At 42.5% G+C, this 26,101-nt stretch overlaps 1 protein-coding gene across 1 annotated transcript in view; it reads left to right on the top strand.

The window, feature by feature from the left end:
- USP13 (ubiquitin specific peptidase 13) overlaps positions 1 to 26,101 on the top strand; it is a 98,930-nt gene that overhangs the window by 46,150 nt on the left and 26,679 nt on the right. Inside the window, exons 9-14 of the mRNA XM_077770555.1 lie at positions 3,236 to 3,307; positions 3,879 to 3,972; positions 13,619 to 13,744; positions 15,218 to 15,371; positions 17,520 to 17,694; positions 25,099 to 25,187. Of these exons, the coding sequence (XP_077626681.1) occupies positions 3,236 to 3,307; positions 3,879 to 3,972; positions 13,619 to 13,744; positions 15,218 to 15,371; positions 17,520 to 17,694; positions 25,099 to 25,187 (710 nt within the window). The remainder of the gene's footprint in view (positions 1 to 3,235; positions 3,308 to 3,878; positions 3,973 to 13,618; positions 13,745 to 15,217; positions 15,372 to 17,519; positions 17,695 to 25,098; positions 25,188 to 26,101) is intronic.

Raw genomic sequence — 26,101 nt, 5'->3', positions numbered from 1 at the left:
ATTTTCATACATTTTTGCCATTGTCTCCTACTTGTATTGTTATTTGGTTGGGGGACAGTGTAATTTCATCTTCTGCATCTCCATGGTCCAGGATTTTTAAAAAAAATATTGAAGGACACACTTTATGGTAGGTGTTGTATAATGACTATTTCTTTTAAACTAGAGTGGAGGAAACTTGTGCTCTTTGGTTACAAAACCCAACATTTTCAGTGCTTTATAGTCTACAGTTTTTGAATATGCTTTCTGTGCTCGAAAGTTTGATGAACAGTTTTATCTTTCTGAGTTTTTTTCTCTAATGAAGACAGTGTACCTCATGTCTGGGTTTTGGATTTAAGATTCAAATATCTCACCTCAGTGTCATCTCAAGGGTTTTAGCATTTGATACTTACCGAATATTTAATATTCTATTTTCTAAACATTTACTGTAGATATTTGAACATGAGCACCCTACTGTTCTTACTTGTCCTCAGTCTGCTCATTCTTTTACCAAGTGTTACTTGATTGAAATACTTGCTCTTCAGAATCCCTTCTCCTCAGTGGGACTAGCTCAGTGGAGTTAGATTCAGGGGCAGTGACTCCATTTTGTAAGTAGAAGGAGTGACTAGCAGAGAGATTAAATGACTTATGTACAGCTACAGCGTAATTCGGAAATGTCAGCCTGACTCCTTGATACCCTTTCTGCCACCAGAACCCAGTTTACATTTCAGAATCCTTCTGATGAGGATCAAACCTAAGTAACCTAGTGTAGTGTACAAATCGAATGAGAGCCAAGGTGGATTATCAGATAGCAAAACTACATTTTTTCCTTTGAGAACTGTTAGATTGCAAACTGAAGGTATAATACCAATTTTAAAAAGCGTCCAGCATTACTTCTATGTTTTAACTTAATTTTGTTGTAATGAAGAATATTCCTCGTCGATTAGAAAATTAATATAAATTACTAGCAAAATGGACTTTTCTGACATCAAAGATTTACCACCTTTAATTTTTTATTATTCTCCACCAATCTTGCCTGAAAGCATAAGCCTTTTAACTAGTGTTCATCTTCCTTATGAGATTTTTTTTTTGTCTTCCAAAAAGGAAGACAGCTTTCAAGATATGATAATGATTGGTTTGTAGGAGAGCTGATGAGTTCATCATGTTGTGTATTAACAATTTCTCAGTGCCGTCTCTGGCTATGAACAGTTTTGTTCCGAAGTTCGGTTCATCTCTTATTTGGCTCTTGGTCGATTGAAAATTTCTAGATGGAATTATTGCCCTAGTGACACATCTAAAAACTATCTGAATGGGACTGTCTCAGAAAAGTGGGCTCTGTTAATTTTGGCATAAGTACATAATCTGGGGTTTGTAGACAGTAGGTGCCTACAACTGTCCAGTAGTTGAGGGATCCGATTAGAGGTCATTGCTGATTATTATTTGTCATGGTTCTCTGCTAGGGCTTTGTTGCAGTAATGCCTTTTCTGTTGATTTATAGATAGTCAATTATGGAAACTGGTTATATGGTTACACAATATGAATGTATTTAACATTTTTTAAATGTTTTATTTATTTCTGAGAGAGAGAGACAGACAGTGTGATCAGGGGAGGGTCAGAGAGAAAGGGAGATACAGAATCTGAAATAGGCTCCAGGCTCTGAGCTAGCTTGAACCCACAAACCGTGAGATCATGACCTGAGCTGAAGTTGGACACTTAACCGACTGAGTCACCCAGGCGCCCCAACATTTTTTTTTTAATTAGTTTTTTTTATTTGAGAGACAGAGTGTGAGCGAGGGAGAGGGGCAGGGAAAGGGAGAGAGAGAATCCTAAGGAGGTTCCATGCTGGGTGTGGAGCCTGAGGCAGGGCTAGATCCCACAACCCTGGGATCACGACCTGAGCTAAAACCAAGAGTCAGATGCTCAACCAACTGAGCCACCCGGGCGCCCCCCACAAATATTTTTTGAGTGCCTTTTACATGTCAGATGCTATTCTAGTGCTGGAGATGCAGTGATTCAGATCATGTATCTGCCTTCATGGAGATTATACTCTCGTATATAATCTCTAGAGAGATAATAAACAAGGAGATAAATAAATTACAGAATTGCAAATACTGATGCATTCCAAGAAGTAAGTCAGCCAGGGTCAGGTGATGGGGAATTAGGAGGGGAGGGGAGGAGGGAGGTGCCTTTTAAACAGACTTGAGATGGAGCAAGGGTCTGTGGAGAGAACATTCCGGGAAAGAGACAGCAGATGGCACGACCTTGAAGCAGGTGTGAGCTTGGCATGTCCTGGCAAAGAAGGGCACGTGGCTGGTGTGTTGTGGGCTAAGGGAGAGGGGAGGGATGGGAATGAGGTCAGAGAAGTGGGCAGAGCAGAGTGCATGAGGTGCCAGTGGAAGGGATCTGCTTAGTGTCTTCTTTCTTGAGCTTTCACACTCAGAGAGTTAAAGCTTGAAAATGGAAAGATGAGCAGTACAGAACACAGGGTATGAAATAGGAAATGAACTTGAGAAGTGAAAGGAATGATTATACATTGAGATTAGAGGTGGGTAGTGGACATTGGCACTGCTCTGTCAAGGTAAACTGGTTAGAAGGAGGGGTTGGGGACTGCTCAAGGGAACATGGACAGGGCAGGTACTTCCGGCAAACTGGTTCAGGGCACAGGTTTGGAGCCAGGTTGCCTGGGTGCACTCTGGGCTTAATTACTCCTTCCTTGGGTGACTTTGGAAGCATCCTGATTTCTCATCTCTCCAATGGGTAACAATAACTATCCCTTCCTCATATGATTTGAATGAAGACCCAACCAGGTTATATAGAGAGCCCTTAAGAAACAGTAGTTGTTATTCCTATTATCATCATTATTCATTTGGTATGATTGCAATAATTCCTAGCCTTACCATTTGCTTTTGAGATGGCAGTTGTGATGGCATAAGCCGGTGGTTTTTGACTCTGGTTACATGTTAGAGTCATTCGGGGGACTTTGAAAAGATTGCAAATCCCAGGCCTCAGTCTCAGGCAATGACATCAGAACATCTGAGGGTGACCTTGGCTTTGGTATTTTTTTGAGAAACTTTTTAGGTGATTCTAACTTCCACCCAGGGTGGGGACCCACTGATACAAGCACAAACATTCAGGAAAAGTTTTTTTTTTTGGGTGGATGAGTTAACTCTGAGAAGGACAAGAAGGTCTTAGCATGGCAGCTTATTTTATTTCTGTTCATTCACTTCCTAGGTTTTGACTCTCCTTTCTCATTTTCTAGGTATGTGGGCAACCTTCCAAGAATATTTGACTATTCTCCTTTAGATCCAACACAGGATTTCAACACACAAATGTAAGTGTTGATTAAAAAGTATCTAAAATCTTTTTAGAAAAATTTTCTGTAAGTGTTCATAATGGTTATTGCTGGGTTGAAGAATTAAAGGCAACTCTCTTTTTTATTTTCTGTATTTTTAAAAGTGTTCTAAAATGAGCATGTGTTACCTTTAGAAGAAGAAAGATATTAATAGTTATTTATAAAGTATTGAGTCTAGTTTAAAAATGGCATTAGTATCAAGAAGAATCAAATAAGTTATTTTTATAAAGTTCTTAATATTATTTATTTTGAGAGTGTGAGCGGGGGAGGGGGAGCAGAAAGAGAGGGAGAGAGAGAGAATCCCAAGGAGGCTGTGTGCTGTCAGTGTGGAGCTGGACACGGGACTGGAACCCACGAACTGTGATATCATGACCTGAGCCAAAATCAAGTCGGAAGCTCAACTGACTGAGCCACCCAGGTGGCCTTAAATAAGTTATTTTTGAGTAACCAAGATAAAATGTTCCAGCTAAAAACATTCATAGATAATGTTGATATCTCTATGGGGAAGCAACAATGACCTTTTTTGTTTTCCTTTGTCCCTCCTGTCCAGGACGAAGTTAGGACATGGCCTTCTCTCAGGCCAGTATTCAAAGCCTCCAGTGAAATCTGAACTCATTGAACAGGTGATGAAGGAAGAACACAAGGTATGTGTCCCAGCATTTGTCACGTTGATATGCAGGTAGGAGGGGACTTGACCAGCTAGAATGTGGATTTCCTATATTTGGGCAAATGGTGGTTGTGAATTCGGGAAGCTGTCAGAATAGCTGTTTCATTTTGGAGTCTGGGGTGTCTGTGGGCTCTTGAAAGTTGTGATAAGAAATAGCTAGGGTTGGTGTTTCTAGTGACAGTTGCTTTATGGATTCTATGTGAGTGCTATCATCAGCAGTTTTCAGAACAGTGTTCTTCATAATATAGAGCTGAGATGGAAGCAATAAACTTTTTTTAANATCTGTTGATGGACACTTAGACTCTTTCCATGTTTTAGCTATTGTTGAGAGTGCTGCTATGAACATTGAGGTAGGAAGCAATAAACTTTATACAAATATACAAACATTTTCTCCTTGGGTAACATAATCTTGGCCCTTATAATGTCTTTTTTCTCCTAAGCCTCAACTTTGTTTGCTAGGATTTCTCGAGAAGCTGGTTGTTCAAAAGCAACACACAAATTCCTATTTCACCTCCATCTCTACCCTGCCCCCCACCTCCAGAGTTGGGGGTTCTGAATTTCTGGGGAGGGCTGGGTGGTCCTCATTTTTGGTAAGCTCCTAGCAGATTTGTAAACACACTCAGATAGGAGAAACTCAGTTGGCCATTCAGTCACTGTTTATTGATAGAATAAATGAAAGATGCACTCCGTCTCCTAATAGGGAGACTTGCATTTCCAGGTGCCTGCAGAATGGGCCACTGACCGCTCCCTGGCTGGTTCTGTTGCACAACACCAGAGGGCACTGCTAGCAACCTGGTCTTTTTGAGAGATGCCCTTGAAATTCTGCAGTGCACAGCTTACACAGCTCTGTTTGGCAGCCCGGCTCATGGTGCTGCATATGGTCTGAATGAAGTGCATGTCCCTTTTCCCCTACCACCTGCTCTGCCCTCAGAGTGCTCTGTCTGGATTCAGTGGGCAAATCTGTTTTCTCCAGTGTTGACCTCTGTGTTCCCACCTTAAGTCAGTCATCCTTAACCAGACTGACAGCAGGAATTGAAAGTGAATAAACTCTTGTTCATCACAAAATTGGCTAGTTGGGGAAGTGGAGAAATTAGAAGGGAGATTATGAAGGGAGCGTTTAGAGCTGGTGTTTGGGGAGAAGGAAGGGGTGAACAGGGTGGAGAGGGAAATAGATACTCCAAATGGCTAGGCTGGGAGATCAGAGTGGTGTGGGGGCAGGGAGATGCATGGCTAGTCACCATGGTGAGATAGCAAGTCTTTCCTCCATCCAAGACTGGAAGGCCTTCATCTGGGATACAGCTGAAGGGATGGTTTGGATGTGGGGCTGGGGTCTGGGGGTCATTTAGGCTTCTTTCACCTCTGAGCTCCCCTAAAGCTTTGAGGATGTGATGGTGAAAACATCTGGGCCCAGCATTTTGTTTTCATCCCATTTTATCCTGGGTTTTCATCCATGCTATGTCACTTTGTGGGACACTTTTGGGTCAGAGCCCATCTTCCTTGGTGGAGGATAAGGAGAGTGGATTGGGACTCGGGGACCCCGGCTTCCTTCCCTGGCTCTGCAAGGAGGGGTGAGACCATGGGCTAGTCACGTAAGCTTCCAGTCCCAGCGGCCAAATGGCAGAATTGGTGTGGGTGGTGGTTGTGACTGTTGCAGGTGTGAAGGTTCTGTCTCCAGTGTAAATAAAATCTGTGTGTATTATATGCCTGGTGTTGTGCTTTTGGAGTCTCCTCATTTGAGAAAATATAGAATGAAAAATCATCAAGGTAGTGATGTTTGCAAGTAAGGTTTGGTTTGGTAAATATTACAGTATCCTTTTACTTTAGGAAAAAAGTAGTTCTTCTATGAATAAGGCATTTTTTATTCATTCTGTGAACAGTGACTGCTTGGGGCCCTTGCCCCTTCCTCACTGTTGGGTTTAGTGACTGTGGTGCAGTAGCTCTGTGATCTCCGGGGTCTGAAGCCTGCAGGTGGGAACCCCTGCTTTGTCTGGCCCAACATGGGTCACCCAGCATTTGGGCCCTGTTTGGCTTGTGGGTGTGTTTCCTTGGCCCACACATAAACACCCGAATCTCCAGCTTCTCTTGAACATTCAGACCCTGTGGCACTTCCAGGCCCATGAGAGCAGATGGCTGGAGCTGAGTAGCAGCCCTCCCTTCAAACAGGACGCACAGTCCCCAGCTGGCTCCAGTCCCTTCGTGATTCGTGACTTGGCCGGTATGCTGTTGCATTTAAGTGTGTGACCTTTAATCTAGATGATTTGTGAAATCCGTTCCTGCTCCAAGGTACCGTGAGCTAGTGATCTTAGAGAAAGGATCTGGATGTGACCAAAAGTACAGTGTGCACCTTGGGAGTGGTGGGGAAGACCCGTCTAACCGGGTGGGATACACGTGAGTCTTTGGCTCAGGTATCAACAGGGTCTCTTGAACCTTCAAAATGAGCTTGAATTGACCATACAATTTGTGGCCCTGGAGGAGGAGTCAGTTTTAAGCTGTTATTTGAATAGACAAGTAATTCATAGTAAAATCTCCATTCCCCCCTCACAGTGGAGGGAATTGTTTTCTGAGGTATCAGGATTTTCACTGGAAGCTGGTTTCAAAGAAACCAGTTTGTGAGACTCTTTCTTCTCTCAGGGGTCAGGAGCCCTTTGGTGAGGTGGCCTTGTCCCAGGCCTGTGGCATTTGTGATTTGTAATGTGCCTGAAATGCCCTAAGAGAAGAAAGAAGGTGTGCTGAAGCAGAGAAAGGGATAGATTACAAGAGGAATGTGCTGTGGAAGGGAGAGAGCATGAGAAAGAAGTCAGAGCCACCATGTGGTGGGAGTGCCTTTTTACAGGGCCGCCAACAGCAGCAGTAGTACTAATTGCTAAGACTGCATAGTGCTTATGAAAGGCCAGGCTCTTCCTGTATGTTCGCCAATGCACAGAAACCTTGCATAGAGGTTACACAGCCAGTGAGTGGCAGAGCTGGGATTTACACCAGGCAGGCTGGCCCCTGAGTCTGTGTTTGACCCCTGCACTATCCTGCTTCCCCAACAGTTGTTCTGGCATTTACTTCAGGCTTCCCAGTGCTTCAACGTGTAGATGGTGTAGGTGGACAACAACAGGGGTCTTTAAAGTTTGCAGAATTACCAGGTGGCCCAGGAACATGTGTTTCTCAATGCCTCTGTCTTACATCTTGGGTCCTTTCTAGGCTACATGCTTCTTGGTATTAAATTGGTCTTCTGTAGACCAAGGTGAAATCTAGTTTTTATGTACGCATACTTAATGCACATTTTCATCTATAAAAAGATTTGCGGTATTTGTTTTGGGCACTGCTGTTTCTACATGAATTTGTTGAATTGATTGTTAAATTGCATCTGCTGTAGATAAAACCTCCTCACTTTTATAAAAGGACACTTTTTTCTTCTTCAAAAAATATATTCCTGATCTTATGTATTCTGAGGCCATGCTTTCACACATTTTAATGCTGAATAGCTCTGTAATTTATTTCTCCCTCCGAAGATACCATATTTTAAACAATTCTGTATTTCAAACAAATTGCATTTCTTACATGACAATTCATTTGATTTCTCCTCTAAAAAAAATCCTTGACGCATGATTACCAGTCTTAGTTTTTGATCAACATGAGATTACCAGTGTTCTACTTTGAGGTGATGTAATTTTACCCCCAAGCATAAGAACTTTATTTTCGCTAACCTCCATTCTCCTTGGTGGGGTACATGTAACATTTCTAACTCACTTTTTGAAATATCAAAAATAGCTTGGGGAATGCCCTCTGTTCCTTTTGCTTTAGAGATTTGGGGTTTGGATCTGGGTTACGAACTACTAGTCCAACGTTTATGGTTTAAGATGAGAAGTTTAGGGGCGCCTGGGTGGCTTAGTCGGTTAAGCGTCCGACTTTCGCTTAGGTCATGATCTCGCGGTTCGTGGGTTCGAGCCCCGCGTTGGGCTCTGTGCTGACTGCCAGCTCAGAGCCTGGAGCCTGTTTCAGTCTGTGACTCCCTCTCTCTCTGACCCTCCCCTGCTCATGCTGTCTCTCTCTCTCTCTTAGAAATAAATAAAAAAATATTTAAAAAAAAAAAAGATGAGAAGTTTAAAGAACAGATTCTATACACTTGTGTACTGGGGACAGGCTGAGATGCATCTACCTTTCTTTTTATTCCTGTGGTTTTACAGTGTAAATATCCATACGGGTGTTGCTCTAATGTGATACAGAGCCCCACTCTTGCTGTGTGTTTATTAATTAAAGCATTAGGCTCGGAGGAATGTGAGTGGAGAGTATCTGGCTGCTTTCTTGGTGTGGAGTTAAACTGAAAGCCCTGTAAAAGCATATGGGAAAGACTCTGAACACTGTAGTCCTCTCGCTAATTTTAGCTGATCTGTTTTGCAATTGCTGGTGGGGAAAGTAAGTACAGTATCCTATAAATATGACAGGTTCCTTAGGTGGTTGCTATTTTGGAGACTCCGGGGCTCCCTCTTAATAAAATTAGTTGTTGAGACTAGCGATTGCTTCAGGTGTTTAAGAGCTGGCTCACGGTGAGAGTGTGTGCTTCCTGAGGGCATGTCTGACTCTTGGTCAGGTCTGGTCACTCCCTCTCATCTCCTGTGGTGACAGACCCATAGGGGACACTGGGATGATGTCACTGATTCACTGCCAACTAGGAGATGTGGTTTCTTTGACTTAGTTCTTTGGTTCTTATTTTGGCTTTTTGGTTTCTTTTAGTAACTGCCTTATCCAGAGCCTGGTGTTAAAAATTTTTTTTTTAATTTGCAAATATGAACATAAGTAGCATTGTGTAGCTTTAGCAATCACCATTCTGCCAGTCTGGTTTCAGCAATCCCCCCTGAGCTGAACTTTTCCTTCCTGTTCTCTTCCTCTTTCCTCCTCTTCCTCTCCCTTCTTTTCCCCGCAGGATTTTAACACAAAATACAGGCATCCTCCTCTTCACCAGTACATGTTCCGTGTGCAACTGTGACTAGAATGCCTTCTTCCCACCCACCCCAACCCCCACACACATAAAAATCATGTTAAAAGTTGTTTAAAGTGTTAGAAGCACACCAACAAAATTCACAGCCATTTTCAGTATCATCTAATACGCAGTCCATGTCCGGATTTTCCCCTGCAGTATCAAAGATGACTTTTACAAGTTCCCTCCCTTTCTTTCTGCAAGCTATTGATTTATGGAAGGAGCTGAATCATCTGCCCAGGACTGCTTTAAAGATTGTTGCCTTGTTCAGATTGTGTCCCTGATAAGCCGGAAGCTAGATCTGGAGGACTTTTGACTCTGCTAGATGTGAAGAGAACATACTAATAGTTGAGTATGGGAATTAGTGTGACTTTCCTCTGAAATCAGATAGAAAAGGTGTGGGGCATGGGCACAGGTAGACAGGCCAGCTGATGATCAAGACATTAACTGTGGAGTTCAGCTAGTTTGAACTAAGATGCTCAAACCCGGTGAAAGCTGGGAGCTGGTCTGCAGTGTGACATGGAGAGGGAGAGATAGCATCTCTCTGGTTAGGAAGCTTCTTCAAATAACTTTGCAGTGGACAACAAGCTATAGCTTGACAGAGGACTGAACAAAGGATTAAGAAAGGTCAGTTGAGAGAAAACAAAGAAATGAAATGGGCACAGAAAGAGAAGAGGTGTGGGGGTGGGAAATGGATGAGGCTGGGCCACGGCCCAGCGCGGGGCTGAGGTGCTGGGGTTTCCACACGGTCCCTGTTGGAACTTCTCCTGCCAGTCGTACGACCACACAGTGAGTGGCACAGAGCAGCATCCAGCCTTTCTGAATTTACTGACCTGTTGAACTTTCCAAGGCAGCTGCTTTGATGGGGACTGGCAGCCACATCGGGTCGAAGCGCAGCTTGCAGGAAGAAATGCCATCAGCAGCAGGCAGTGAGTGCGTGCATACCTGAATGCCTAAAGGCAAATGTACAATGTGAAAAGATCTATTCCGTGAGGTGCCTCTTCACTGCTAAGAGTGGAGGAATAGTTGCTGGACTGGCCTGTAATGTTGGCTCTGGAGGCATGCAGGCTTGAAGAGGGCTCACTCAGAGCCCGAGGCGTACTGTTTTCCTTTTTCAGCAACTCATAAGGTGGACTCAGGGCCATCAGAGGTGAGAACTAGTATATTACTAGCAGTATTAAGACATGGGATAGGGGCGCCTGGGTGGCTCAGTCGGTTAAGTTCCCGACTCTTGATCTTGGCTCAGGTCATGGTCTCATGGTTTCTGAGTTCGAGCGCCACATCAGGCTCTGTGCTGATGTCATGCAGAGGCTGCTTTGGATTCTGTCTCTCCTTCTCTCTGCCCCTCCTCTGCTTGTGTGCTCCTTACAAAACAAACAAACAAACAAACAAACAAACAAAAAAACCACATGGGATAAGGAGAGAGACAGATAGACAGGCACAGGGAGACAGACCGTGAGAAAGTGAGATAGCAAGTGACTGACTTTTGTAGCTGTGTGATTCTGGGCCAGTTACTTAATACTTCTTTGCCTCAGTTTCCTCATCTGTCAAGTGGAGAAAATCATCATCATTATCATCACCTCATCAGGTTAGTTAAATTCAGCAAGATACACATATAAAGTACTCAGAACTATGCCTGGCATCTCGTAAGTATTCATCCAAGTACCTAGAACAATGGCTGACATGTTATAGCACTCAGTAAATTTTTGTTAATTGAATGAATGATTGTTAGCCATGATGCAAAGTGAAGGCATTATGTTTGCGTTGGCTGATACCATATGGCAGATAGGCATCAGCAGTGTGAGTGAAGAGAGTTACAGTTGTTACATCGTCCTTGGGAGGTCTTTATACAGGTAGTAAAATGAATTATCAGGTGTAAATTGGTCTTCATCTAGCACTGGAAGCACATCTGAAGCCATGCCTGTGTGTAAGCTGGTCATTTATGTAGTTTCCAGGTCCTCAGATGCCCAAATGCTGCCACTGTGGGGAATTCCCCCTTTAAGAGCTGCTGTCACTGTTGTGAGTCTTCTGCAGTGTCCCTCAGCATGTTTTACAGATATGTGTGCTATCTCTCATTTACCTGTGGTCTCCCTGCTCTAGGAGGGCGGAATCCTCACTAGTGTTCTATGTGATGTTGGTGATTAGTAAATACTGGATGACAGGGTCAGGTCACACATGTATTCAACAAGATATGAAAAATCACCTGAGTTTTATTAGAAACATTGCTTTTAGAACATATGTATTGGGGAGATTTTGCATGTAGAGCTGCCACAGGGCTGCAGGGAGATGGATATGAGAGTTTTTCCATCCCTTGTTGTGTCCGATTGTGCGATCGTGCACACCTAACATGGTCTCTGGATCCTAGGCATTGACCTGGATGTCCAGGAGATCTCAAAGAAGTGTGAGACGTTGTGAGATTTGGGCTCCACCTGCCAAGGCCTGCAGTGAGGTCGAGGAGGTGGGCCAGAGCAGACCGAGAGTTACAGGAAGTGGGAGGCACTCTGTGCTGTGTGCTCAGTGATGGCCTGCCCGGGAGCATGTTCCCTGAACTCCCAAGGGGAATGTGACCTGGAAGCTGAGCAAGTGGAGCTTTTGAGAAGCAGGTATGCAGCAGCCACACAGTTTGCACAGTGTGTGAACTACTTCCTTTGCTTGATTGGCAAGCTGAGGGTTGTCTCACTGAAACCTACTGAGTGAGGTCTCAGCTCTATCATGAGCCCACCTCTGGCCTCAATGGTGACATGGACTCATCCTGCTCTGCTTCTTCAGAGCATCTTGGGCAGATTGCCTAGATTTCCAGCGATTTCTTGCAGATCACCAGCATTAAAATGTCCAGTTCACATCAAAGGCAGTTGAAAGCTTCTCTCCCCTACCAGGCTCGGGAGTCATGGAAACCAGCAGTGCACAAGAGCTAGCTAGTACCAGCATCCTCTCTCTGGTAGCTTTTTGTCCTTGCTCCCTGTGGCTCTGGCCCCTCTAGAGTCAAGCAAGGATCATGGATGGAGATACTAGACAAGAGGCAGAGCCTCTCACTGAGCTAATGCATTTGGCTCCCTCTTGGCTGCCATATGTATTCTGCCATGGTTAGCCTTTTTGTAGGTGCACATTAGTGGTTCCTTAGAGATGTCCCCCCTCCCTGCTTGTCCCCTCAGGGACCTCCAGAGGGATCTTTCCCTGATTTTCTGCTCAGCTGACTTCTGTAACCCCCACGTTGGCTCCTGCCTCAAGTCTTCTCTGCCAGCCGACTTTCCATCATCTTACGCAGTGTCCTTTCTGAAGGAGCCTGGCTACTATTTGTCTGGTCCCCAGAGAAGTTCACATATCCTTATCTATCAGAGTTGTCCCTGCTACCCACTCTTCTGCACTCTGTCATCCTGGCAGCTGCTGTTAGCTTCCTCCAGCTTCTCCAGGCGAGAGGCAAGCCCCTGGAAACAACCCCTGCTCTGATCCAGAAACACTCAAGGGCCCACTCCAGAGCCTGAGCACCCCTGCAGTGGCCACTGGGGGCATGCTGTGCCATCTTCTTTTCTTGCAAATGCAGGTGTACCTCAGAGAGAATGTGGGTTTGGTTTCAGACCACCACAATAAAGGGAATATTGCAATCAAGGGAGCCAAATGAATTTTTTGGTCTCCTAGTGCATATAAAAGTTATGTTTACATGACACTGTGGCCTGTTTTTAAATTTTAATTTTTTAATGTTCATTTATTTTTGAGAGAGAGAAAGAGAGACAGAGCACGAATAGGGGAGAATCAGAGAGAGAGACACAGAACCTGAAGCAAGCTCCAGGCTCTGAGCTGTCGGCACAGAGCCTCACGCAGGGCTTGAACTTGTGAATCGGGAGATGGTGCCCTGAACTGAAGTCAGGTGCTCAACCAACTGAGCCACCCAGGTGCCCCGACACTGTGGCCTGTTAAGTGTGCAGTAGCATTAAGTCTAAAACAAAACAAAACAATGTGCATACCTTAATTAAAAATATTATATTGCCAAAAGTGCCCATCATCATCTGACCTTTCAGTGAGTTATAAATACTGATCACAGGTCACAATAACAAATATAACAATAATGAAAAAGTTTGAAATATTTTGAGAATTAACCAAAATTTGAAACACAGACACAAAATGAATGAATACTATTTGATAAATGGCGCCCATAGACTTGCTTGATGTGCGGCTGCCAAACACCTTCAATTTGTAAAAAACACAGTATCATCCAGTCACAATAAAGCAAAGCGCGATAAAATGAGGGCTGCTGCTCCCCTGTCTCTATGGGGGCTTCTCTCAGACTGCCTCATGGGGAGGGAAGGGAGTGCTGTAGAGCTCTGCTCCCCTTTGGCCTCCTTCAGAGGACCCCCATTCCTGCCTCTCTCGCCTGCCCTGAAGTGGGTCTAATGGCCCGTGGTGGAGCAAGTCCTGTGAGGATGGGCCGAGCAATGCCTTTCTTTAGAAAGAGGAGGTGTTTATCCTGTGTTTGGTTAGTGTGGTGCCTGCTGCATACTATGCATCCAGTGGATGATGGCCGTCATCACTGTGTAGCTTCTGTGGGCTCTAGTCATCTCATCTGCAAATCGGGGCTTATAGTCATCCCTACCCTTCTGGCCGCTCGGTGCTGTTAATGTATGAGAAAGTATTGTGAGTTGGTTTAATTTTTACATCTCAGCCTCAACAGAATGGGATCTCTCCACGCATGTTTAAGGCCTTCATGAGCAAGAGCCACCCAGAATTCTCCTCTAATAGACAGCAGGATGCCCAGGAGTTCTTCTTGCACCTGGTGAATCTAGTAGAGGTGAGTAAGGCAGTCTTCCAGACTTGAAGGTCGTAAGAAGTGTGCCCAGCCCCCGGGTGCAGCCCACTGTGGCATGGCCGGGATGCCACTCCCATCCCCTCCCCTGACTCTCTCATGGTCCAAGCTGATGCGGCATCGGTGTGAGGCTTGCTCTGCCCAGCCCATCTGGCATAGAGTTGCTTCTCAGCCCCTGTTTTCTAGCACTTCTGGGTCTTCCTGTTCTCCTTTACTTTGTACTTCTAGGAGTGTTTGTCAATGGCTTCATTCACAGGTTTTCTGGTCTCCATGACAGAGCTCCTTAAGAAGCCACTGTGGTATTTGGTGTCCTTGTACCACCACCCGGAGATGGGCACACTTTGCTCACAGCAGAGTCAAAGTACATTAAATCCTGTGGTTTTTCAAAGCTACTGAGAATTTGGGATTAAAGACTTTTTTCTCCTCTTAAAAACTACTTGTTTCCCTGATTACAAACATGTTCTTGTGGAAAACATAAAAAGGCAGAAAGAAAATAAAAATCACCTGTGAAAACAGCCCCTATAAACAACCAGGACTAACATTTTGGTGTCTGACCCACCAGTCACTTTCTGGGTGCATTTTTATTAAGACTTCACACCCACTGGGATGTGAGCTCACGACCCTGGGATCAAGACCTGAGCTGAGATCAAGAGTCGGATGCTTAATCAACTGAGCCACCCAGGTGCCTCCCTGGGTGCACTTATTAATTCTCTCCATGCTGTTTTTATAAGCATTGTTTTCTTAAAAATTTTTTTAAATGTTTATTTATTTTTGAGAGAGACAGAGACAGGGCATCAACAGGGGAGGGGCAGAGAGAGAGAGAGGGAGACAGAATCTGAAGCAGGCTCTGAGCTGTCAGCACAGAGCCCCATGCAGGCTCAGACTCAAAAACTGTGAGATCATGACCTGAGCGGAAGTCAGATGCTGAACTGATTGAGCCACCCAGGCACCCCTATAAACATTGTTTTCCACTTAACCTGTTGTGAACATTTTGCCACATCGTTACATAGTTGGATGTAGCATAATTTCTTTTGTATTTGTATATAATTTACACAAAGGCATTTCCACGATCATATCGTATGCACTTTAATTTTTCCCGGGCAATCCTTTATTCCCCCCTCCACTCTGGTCTTTAGTATGGCTCCCTCACCCCCTTTCTTCTGATTCCATCTAGGTCAGTCCCTCTTTCATAACTGTTCGTGGCTGCATAATTCAGCCATGATTTATTATTTGTTAATTCAGATGATGAATTACAGTTTATTTAACCAGTCCCCCATTTTTGGATGTTGGAGAAATGCCAGTGTTTTGTTATGAATGTCCTCTAGGTGAACTGTCTTGCTCAGAGGGAATGCTTAATATGCCAGATCTTTACACCAGATTGATACTCAGTTTTATGCCAGTTTTTATTTACGGCTCAGTAGTCCTAAATTTACTAACTGGATATAATCTAATCTTCAGAGGAATCGCATTGGCTCAGAAAACCCAAGTGATGTTTTTCGGTTTTTGGTGGAAGAACGTATTCAGTGCTGTCAGACCCGGAAAGTCCGCTACACGGAGAGAGTGGATTACCTGATGCAGTTACCTGTGGCCATGGAGGCAGCAACCAACAAGGGTAATGGTTCCAAAGAGGGAGACTAGCAGTGTGCTTTCTTTTACGTGAAAACCCTCGAATTGGAGAGGAAGAATATGGTTTAGTCACTGCCAAGTTGCGTCAGGAGTAGACCCAGCTCAGATGGTGTCTGGTTTGCACGTCTCTTTTCCTCGTTTCCTCAGTCCCCATGTGATTTCTTGTGAGCAGAGTCTGATGCATCACAGGTTTTTGTTGGAGGGATTATGGATAGAACCTATTTTAGTGCCGATAAATTTGACCAACTGGTTGACTTGGAGTCAGCCTAATTTGGTGTAACATTATTTGTATTACAAATGTGGAAAATTCTTTTAACATTAGCATACATGAATTGTGCTATTAGTTCTGAGGGAAATGATCAGAACTGCATTCTCTTTATTTATTTATTTATTTTGAGAGAGAGAGAGGGAGAGAGAGAGAGGGAGAAGTGGGCTCACCCAAAGTAGGGCTTGAGCTCACCCTATGTGGGACTCAAACTCATGAACCATGAGATTGTGACCTGAGTTGAAGTCAGATGCTTAACCTACTGAGCCACTCAGGTGCTCCAGAACTACATTTTTTGATGTGAGACATTCTTCCAGAGATCTCTTGAAATAATTCAGCTTTGGCCTCTGAGTATTGAAGATGCCTCCTGTGAAAGGAGAAGTGGGGAGGGGCCCTTATAGGAGCGAGGCCCATTAGAAGGGTCTCTGGCCTTCAGAAGCAGGAAGAAGCTGGAGGAACCGTGGCCAGGCTGGGGTCTCAGAAGTTTCCTTCAGTCTGTCTATCTGGTTCTTCCCAGGCAGAATAGAGGAATGGTATTTCTTAGAATTAATATTTAAAAGCCGAAAAAGGCAAAATATCTACTATGTTACTTACATCCTATGAATTGGTCATTTCTGTGAAGGTCAACAACTCACTGGGTGGCCTTTTTTCCTTTTTTGGGGGGGGGTCAGTTTGTTGTGCTAATGAGGAGTATGATGATTTTAAGATGAAATTGATTTCCATTTTCTATAAGCTCCTGCAACTTTGGACCAATTTGTAGACTCTTATCCATTATGTGAGGTAGGAATGGGGGCCAGGGGTCTGTGGTTTGTTTCTTTTTTAGAATAAGTCTTGATTGCTTTCTCTTGTTGGCCTTGGGGATATTCGCTCAGTTCTGTGATCCTCTGTAACTCACTGTGTATGATTTATGAGTAATAACTATTCTTTTTCATAAAGGAGATTTATAATTTAGTCTCTGGAAATTGATTGCTGGCAACACCTAATGCTGACCTCCTAGATATAAGTACATCATAAACTGATTGTGGACTGGGCAATGAATTTTAAACCCATGCTCAGATGTGCTTAAGAAAACACACAGGTGCCTAAGGGTGCTTAAAAACTGATAATTCAGAAGTGATTTTTTTTTCATTAATGAAAGGAATTCCCAAAAAGGCCCTTTCAAAATTATATAAAATTTTGACTTTTAGGCAGTTTTCAAGAGCAGATCTGCTGACTCTTGGGAAGTTGATGATGTGCTGTTTTCTTTTTCCCTTGGTATTTTGATCATTTGAACAGGAATAGTGTAAAAGGCCTTCTAGGTTGGTGGCTCTGCTATCTGAGGTGGTGGGTAACCTAAACCTGAAGTTGTCTGGGCAGTATTGGTTAGAATCACGGGCTGTGTGCAGTAGAGAATGGTGGTCCCTATAGTTCATCTTGCTCCTTGGTCCACACCCTCCATGACCTCTAATCAGAATGAAGAGATGACTCTTAGGTCTCTTTCAGTGTGAAATTCTCTGGTGTGAAGACTTTGTGATTGGAAGGTGGCATTTGGGTAATCCCAGCCTTGACCTCTGGACAAATGAAAGACCAGGTTCCTGCATCACTTACGTGATACGTTAGGGCAGAACCCCCGATCTGGGCTGGAGTTCACAGATCCTTCCTGTCAGTCTCAAAGAGGAGCAGGCAAAAAAATATGAACGGCTCATGTAGCCTATCAGTGCCATTTTAAAGATGGCTCGAGAATAGCCTTTCAGCAGGCTTTTCTGGATCTATGAAGGACAAGTAAGCAGTCTTGCCCCAGCCCAGAAGCCTTCAGGAAGATTGGCCAAAGGGGGTGTTTTTCACTTCAAGAAGATAAGTACAAGGTCATTTATGTGCTCTTTTACTCAGATGAACTGATTGCCTATGAATTAACGAGAAGGGAAGCAGAAGCAAACAGAAGACCCCTTCCCGAGTTGGTTCGAGCTAAGATACCATTCAGTGCCTGCCTTCAGGCCTTTTCTGAACCAGAAAACGTAGATGACTTCTGGAGCAGCGCCCTACAAGCAAAGTCTGCGGGTGTGAAGTAAGTGTGTATGTGTGTGCACCTGTGTGTGTGTTCTTGTATGGTGGTAGTGGGGTGAGGGGCGGACCCTTGAGAGGTGGGGACTGGAGAGGGGAGAGGTACAGGGTACGGTATGAGTCTGTGGTGCTTGCTTGCATGTAGTGAGATGGGATTATGATTCATACAACCCTAATTATAGAGCTCACTTGTATGAGACCTGTCCAATAAAACAGGCTCATAATTTATATTATGGGCTAGGGAGGGAATGTCTTTTTTTTTTTTTTAAGGAAGTTTGTGGCTTATCCTCTATTAGGAATTTCTTTTTTCCAAGAGGATGTAGCCAAGAACCCCGAGAACCCCCTATGCCAACCCTGTGGCAAGAATGATATTAATGAAGAAATTATGGAAGTACTCATGACAGTCTTCAATATTTAAGCTCCACTATGATATATTTTAATTAATTAAATATTTGGCTTAGAACTTGGTGACCAGGGCTCTCAGTGTATTTCAAAGTGGACATAGGACTCCTGCTCATTGTTCAAATGAGTTGCTCAGGACATAGAAGATGTTCAGTTCCCTCATTGTCAGGTACATAAGTTTTTTTTTATTTCTGCACTTGACACCTTAATTGATTTTATACAGTCAAGTGTATAAAGTACTCATGGTCACATAAAATGAGGGGAGGTCTGGAAGTTTGGTTCTGTCAAGTTTACTCCTTCTAGATATTCTTTTTTTCAAGTTTATTTTATTTTATTTTTTAAATATTTTTATTTATTTCTAGGAGAGAGAGAGAGAGAGACAGCGTGAGCAGGGGAGGGTCAGAGAGAGAGGGAGTCACAGACTGAAACAGGCTCCAGGCTCGGAGCTGGCAGTCAGCACAGAGCCCGACGCGGGGCTCGAACCCACGAACCACGAGATCATGACCTAAGCGAAAGTCGGATGCTTAATCGACTAAGCCACCCAGGCGCCCCAAGTTTATTTTATTTTTAAGAGAAAGAGACAGATCTCAAGTGGGGGAGGGACAGAGAGAGAGGGAGAAACAGATCTGAAGCAGGCTCCAGTTTCTGAGTAGTCAGCAACAGAGCCCGATGTGGGGCTCAAACCCCATGAGCTGTGAGATCATGACCTCATGAGCCAAAGTCGGATGCTTACCTGATTGAGCCACCCAGGCACCCCCACTCCTTTTAGATATGCTTTGGCCATCTGTCCTCCTGACAAAACTTGAGCTCTGTCTAGTTGATGTAAACGGGAGAGTGAAGGCTGAAGCGCTACTGCTGGATGTTTTATCACCTCAAGTAGCAGCAAACCTAAATCATTTATTCTCTGGAACAGCCAACCCTGGGATTCCTCTTTGTTTCAGATGATTGACTTCATATGTTAAAAATGGAAAAGCACAATAATTTATTTCAAAAAGTTAAGCAAAGCCATATTTTCTTAAAATATTTTTTAAATGTTGTTCATATCCAAATGAGCTTAATAATAGTCCATTCAATTATCAGCTGTTCATTGTGAAGTAAGTTTTTATCCTAGTATTGCTCACCTCCAGGGTTTCTGTGTGGGGTGTGTGTGTGTGTGTGTGTGTGTGTGTCCTTGCAGAGAAGCATTGATGAGTTGGTGTGTTAAATGTGTGAAATTTACTTCACTGCAACTTGTAGACATCATTGGGCAGTTAGACATCTATATGTTATCTTAGTGGTATATCCAATTTCTTTAATTATTTTCCCCTCAGCTTTATTGAGACATATATTGATACATATTCAGATAGAGTAACATTGTATAAGTTTAAGGTATACAACATAATGATTTTATTTTATTTTTTGCTTTAATTATTGACATTAGGTGGAAGATTTCTCCAACAGTGATCCTTTTCTCTTTGTGCTTTAATTCTGTTTGTGTATGGAATATAGAAGTGATCATGGGACGTGGCCACCTAGAAAGTCCCCAGATCAGATGTAAGCTGCAGAGTTGTTCTTCATATACCTGTCTGCTTGGCTACCCTTTTCTTTTCTTCAGAAAAGTAGCCTTGAGTCTTAGAAGTGGAAGGTGTGTCATATTCTCTGGGCCTGTAGAAGAAGCCTTCTCATCACTTTGAAAGGCCCATTGTTAAAATGGAGTTGGGAGGCTTTAGCTTTCCAGAGACAGGCTCTCACCCCAGGGTGAGTGATCAGGAGATCTAGATCCTTCTCCTGTGTCCATTTCCCAGTTTATGTCCTATCCCAGGGCACAGTCACCATCCAATGTCCATCTTCCATCTGTAATGGAGGAATGATGCTTCCTTTCTGGTTTCTTCTCAAATGCTACAAAATATTTAGTTGTAGGCAGTGCTAACATAACTCTCTAGAGGAGGGGTTTCTGCTTTCTCTAATCCTTAACAGTAATATTAAACATGTTTTTCCCTTTTCTCTGTCTTTTACATACACACATGCTCTTGTTGTATTATGTGTAAGAAAAAAAATTAATACTGGATGTGTCCAGTTAATAGTTGAAAACTGGTCTTTGTGGAAAAAGGGAAGACAATGTTTTAGGTTAATAAAGCAGCTACCGTTTTTTGCCCATTTATTATTCCAGGTCATGTGTTAAGCACTTACCATCAATTATCATTTAATCCTCTTGGTACTACTGTGAAGTAGGCGCTATCATTCTCCCCATTTTATAGATGAGGAGATAAAAGGAGAATTGGCCAGTAAGTGGCAGACCTGGAATTCATTCAGATCTATTGAGTTCAAAGTTTAAACTCTTAATCCGTCTGTTATATAGTATCCCATATCCCTTATCATTATTGCTTATGCTTATATCCTTGTAACCCTTATATATAGCCTTGAATATTCCTTATTATGCCTTATCATGTTTCAAGTATTAGTTTTGGGGGAACGAGTTGGGTAGATTCCTAAAAGATTTTTTTTCCTTTTTCTTATTTCCAGCAATATAGACACGATTTCCCTTCTTATATTAATTTAAGGCCCTGAATTTTTCCTGTGTTAGACCTCAGAAAGGCCAGGAAGTTAGACCTGAAAGGCCAGGAAGAGGCAAAAAATGTCCTTTTTGTAGATCTTCGGTCAGGATAGACCGGAATGAAGAGGCTTCCTTCAAATAGTCCTGAATGGACAGTCCCTGGGAAGAATATTAGTGTTTGAACATTTCATTCACCTAGCAAGTATTATTGTTCACCTGGAATATTCTAGGCAGTGAGTTGAACAAGACCTAGTTCCTGCCTTTAAGCATCTCACAGGTTAAGGGTCAATAGGGAGAGATTTTGTATGGACTTTTATCATTTATGAAGAGGAAAGCACAGTGTGGGGTTCCAGAGCACAAGCTTTGGATAGACCGGAAGTGTTTGAATCCACGTGAACTTGGCCAAGTGACCCCACCTCCCTAAGCTTGTGTTTCCTTATCTGTAAACCAGGATAATAATAATACTTTCTTCTTGGGGCTGAGGTGAAGGTTAAGGTGAGATAAACTATATAGAGTGCTTTGTATAGTGCCTCACATGCTATAATTGTTATTACCATTGTTTTTATCTTTCCTTTCCTTTTTTTTCTTGCCTCGAGTTATACAGTTTGTGGTTGATTGTTATATTTTTAACATATTTGATGGAAAGGATAGAACTGTATTTTTTTTAGTTGCTAGGTTTTCAATACAGTGGACAATCTTAATTTCATGGAGAGGGATAGCTTATATTTTTCCTATTAAGCTTTCATGGTGTTTTTGCCTCGATTATTATTAGCAAAAAATTTGTTTAAATGATAGGTTTAAATAGGTTGTCAGTAGACCATACAACAGTGTTGTTGGGCACAATTCTAAGCACTTTGTGTCCTAAATGATTTAGTCTCCATAGCAGTTTTTTGAGGTAAATTTGCCGTGTGTCTACCTAGATCTTTTTGAATGATTTACAGTCTAATGGTCTTTATTGATTACACCTTTGCTAGATTTAACTAATAAATTTGATGTCCCAAACCTGCAATTATTGATTGCAAATTACTGATTTAAAAATAATTTTTTTAAATGTTTATTTTTGAGAGAGAGAGATACAGAGTGTGAGCAGGGGAGGGGGAGACACAGAATGTGAAGCAGGCTCCAGTCTCTGAGCAGTCAGCACAGAGCCCCACGTGAGGCTCCATCTCACAAACCATGAGATCATGACCTGAGCCAAAGTTGGATGCTCAACCGACTGAGCCACCCAGGCACCCCTCAAATTACTGATTTTGAGATCATTTTCAACAAATATATTGAACAGTTACTATCTGCGTGATTAGCTGAGACCCTATAGAGGCTACAAAGATGAATATATAGCACGTTTACCTAACAGGGCAAATCTAACGTGGGCTCATCTAATCTGATTTCTGGTACCCTTAGGTTGGTAGTTACCCACAGCAAAGGGATGTGTATTACCNCACCACCCCCCAGCCCCCATTCCCTGCACTGCCCCTGGTATCACCAGCTAATTTACTCACCCAGATACTGACCCCAGAGCAATTCTAAGAGTCCTGGGGCATCGCAACCACATTTTGGAAATAACTGATTTGCTGATGACTTTTGACTGATCTCACTTTACATGTTTTCCAGCTTTTAAGTTGATGTGGTAAGAGGAGGAGGTTAAAAGGTGACATTTTTACATTAGTTGAAAATACTGGAGCTGGAGTTCATTGGATTTTGGTGAAATTAGGACTTGGCTATATTCAAGTAAGAATGATGTTTATTACTGCTTCTCGGAAGGTAGGAAAACCTAATTAGAGATATTATAATTTCTGGAGAATGAACCAGGATCACAATAGAGAAGTTCTTTAAGATGGTTAAGCTCCTGTTTTTTAAATAACTCCCTTACATTATTGCCTGTGCCCTTCTATCATCCTCGTGATGGAGAATTTGAGATACAGAGAGGTTAAGTGACTTGCCTGGGGCAAAACGCAGGTCGGTGACAGACCAAGTCAGTGTTCAGTGCGTCATGGATTCTAGCTCTTTCATTACAAAATAATCATGCTAATTCCCTGGGTATCCGTAATGTATGTTCTAGTGTGCCAAGGGTTTTCACATCATTTTATGAACATTGCATAGCCCTGGCAAGTAGAGATTATTCATAAATCTGTTCTGTAGATGTGAAAATGGAGCCTTAGGGAGGGTCAGTGATTTGTCCACATTGGAATGAAGTAGGTAGCATATCCTAGACCCAAATCTGTGTCTTTTTGACCCCCCCCTTTTTTTTAGTGCTTTGTCCTTGTACTATGGCTTTTCTTCAACACTAGGGGGCAGCATTGCATTTGTATTTGCCTTCTGAATGCTGCGCCTGTGCATTCCAGGTAGAAGGCAATGACTTGGATATTAAAAGTAAGGTTTGTGGGGATGGTGTTCAAGAATCTTATTTTAAGACATACTTATAGTATCTGTCTACAGCTTATTTTCTTTTTTACATAACCTACTATATTGACATTGACACTCATATAGAAATGGCTGTTATAAATAAGATGATAATTGTGGAGAGAATTAGCTGGAACTTGGGCTTGAATTTGGTATAACAGGTGAATAGTCTGCATGAAATTGTCAAACCAAAGTCCAGACAATTCCTGAAATTTTTAAGGGAAACTCAAGATATTGACCATATGCATTAATTTAAAATTTTAAGGTCAAATTTAGATATTTTAGATTCTTATCTCATTATGTATATATATATATTTATGTACATACACATATATATGTGTGTATATCTTTTGGATCCATATGACTATGGATTTTAGATACAGTAGTATCTTAATGAGGCTTTGGCATTTCCAGTAGTCAACCTCAACCAAGGTTCCAATAAACCCTCCTTATGCCAACTTTGTGCTGTAAGATAGTGATTCTCTGTGGAAGCAGTATGTCAGGATTGCTTGTGGAGCTTTTCTTTTTTTCTTTTTTTTAAAATATAATTTATTGTCCTGTTTTTCTTTTTAAATTTTTTAAAAATTTCATTTTTTTTGAAAGAGACAGAACCCCTCTGGAAAACAGCGTGGAGGTTCCTCAAAAAATTAACAATAGAACTCCCCTAGGACCCAGCAATAGCACTGCTAGGAATTTACCCAAGGGATACAGGAGTGCTGATGCATAGGGGCACATGGACCCCAGTGTTCATAGCAGCACTTTCTTTTTTTTTTTTTTTAATAGTTTATTGTCAAGTTGGATTCCATATAACACCCAGTGCTCATCTCAGCAAGTGCCCTTCTCCATGCCTATCACCCCCCTTCCCCTCCCTCCCACCGCATCTGCCCTCAGTTTGATCTTGGCATTCAAGAGTTTCTCATGGTTTGACTCCCTCCCTCTTCCCCACTATTTTTCCCCTTCTTCTCACCCATGGTCCTCCATTAAGTTCCTCCTACTCCTCCTATACGTGCAAACATATGGTATCTGTCCTTCTCTGCCTGACTTNTTATATGGAATCCAACTTGACAATAAACTATGAAAGGAAAAAGAAGCATCAGTAAAGAATAAATAAATCCAGGAAACCCTGAAAATATATACTATGAAACTAAGAAAAAAAAAAAGTTTCATTTTTTATTTTAAGAGACAGAGTGTGAGTTGGGGAGGGGCAGAGAGAGAGGGAGACAGAATCTGAAGCAGACTCCAGGCTTCTAGCTGTCAGCACAGAGCCTGACATGGGGCTTGAACCCAAGAACTGTGAGATCATGACCTGAGCCAAAGTCAGATGCTTAACCAGCTGAGCCATCCAGGTGCCCCAACTTGCAGAGCTTTTCAAACTCCACATACAAACACATAGTACATGCATACCTGCACATTCCTGCAGATAATACACACACACACACACACACACACACACAGTGGGTCCTTGAACAACATGGGTTTGAACTGTGTGGGTCCAGTGGGTTTTTTACAGCACAATGCTATATTTCTCTAGCTTATTTATATGGTAAGAATACAGTATATAATACACATAACATAGAAATATGTTTAATTGACTCTGTTATTAGTAAGGCTTCTGGTCAACAGTAGACTATTAGTAAAGTTTTTTTGAAGTCAGAAGTTATATGTGGATTTTGACTGCATGGGGGCGTTCAGCACCCCTAACCTCTGCATTATTCAAGGGTGCCAAACTCTACTAAATTCTAGCAAGGGTTTTAGAAAAAAATGTCTATGGTTGAAAAGTACTTTTCAGCAATACAAAATGACACAGCAAAGTAAAAGTATAATTTTGCACCATGTCCAAATCACTCTCTAGGGACAACATTCTCCTCCATTAAACATTTTCTCCTTGGGAAAAGGCCAGGGCAAAGACTGGTTGCGGTGCGTGTGTGTCTGTGTCTGTTTGCGTGTCCCTCCTCCTCAGCGCAGTCACTGAAACTGCCAGATGTGCCTCAGACAAAACTTTGATGCTTCATGAACTAAAATCATGATTCTTATTGCCTTGTTTCATTGATCTAATCCCCTTGTGTTTCCCAGAACATCTCGCTTTGCCTCATTCCCTGAATACTTGGTAGTGCAGATAAAGAAGTTCACTTTTGGTCTTGACTGGGTTCCCAAAAAATTTGGTAGGTATCTTTTGCATGCTTTTGCTTAAAACATCAATTAGCCATTAAAAAAATGGCGTGTGAAAGGGCCCATGTGGTTGGCTGTCAGAAATAGTTCCATTTCATTCTTTTTCCATCATCCTCACCTTTCTCTTTTGAGTCACAGTATATGATATGCACTCATAATAAAAATTATTGCATGCTACCCACCTCTCTAATGATGCATTCTGGAAAGACTGGATTCTAAGAGTGAAAATGGGATCTCCATATTATCAAATAAACAATGCTTTCCAAACTTGAACGTGCATACAAATTATCTGGGATCTTGGCAAAATGCAGGTGCTAATTCAGCAGGTCTGGGGTGGGACCTGGGATTCTTTATTTCTAACAAGCTCCCGGGTGATATGATGCTGCTGGTGCTGCTGGTCCAGAGACCACAGTTGGAGACGCAGGTAACTGAAGATACATGCTCTTCTTATTATTTCTCCTCTGCCTCCAAAGTAGGCAGGTGTGGCTGATGACAGTCACTTAAATCATACAAATTTTTATTAATAACAAAATGAGTATAGTCAGTTGCATTAAATAGTCAAAAAAGGGATTTGATTTTGCCTTACTTGGGTTTTTTCTTGCTAATTTCAAAAGCCTTTGTTAGAGGTTAGTTTTCCAGACAATGTACAAGAACATTTTCTCCATCATCATGATCCAACATCGGGGTATTACTAGACAGTCCTCAGTGCCATGGAAGGATGGACAGTTTTACTCTTTGTCATTTCTCGAGCAGGTAGCTCAGACTGTTTGCCAGTCTTAAAGGTTTTATGATTTTGAGCGCTTAAAAAATACCTCAGGTCTTATACTGGTTAATTAAGCACTCGTCTGCTCATCTGAAGGGGGTAGGTAAAAAGAATGTAAAATCAGCAGGACTGATTTCCTAGGAG

This window comes from Crocuta crocuta, unplaced genomic scaffold (assembly GCF_008692635.1).
Source record: "Crocuta crocuta isolate KB4526 unplaced genomic scaffold, BGI_CrCroc_1.0 scaffold256, whole genome shotgun sequence".
In the NCBI taxonomy this organism is placed as follows: domain Eukaryota; kingdom Metazoa; phylum Chordata; class Mammalia; order Carnivora; family Hyaenidae; genus Crocuta; species Crocuta crocuta.
Note: the sequence above shows the minus strand (reverse complement) of the source record. Positions and strands in the feature narration are given on the sequence as shown.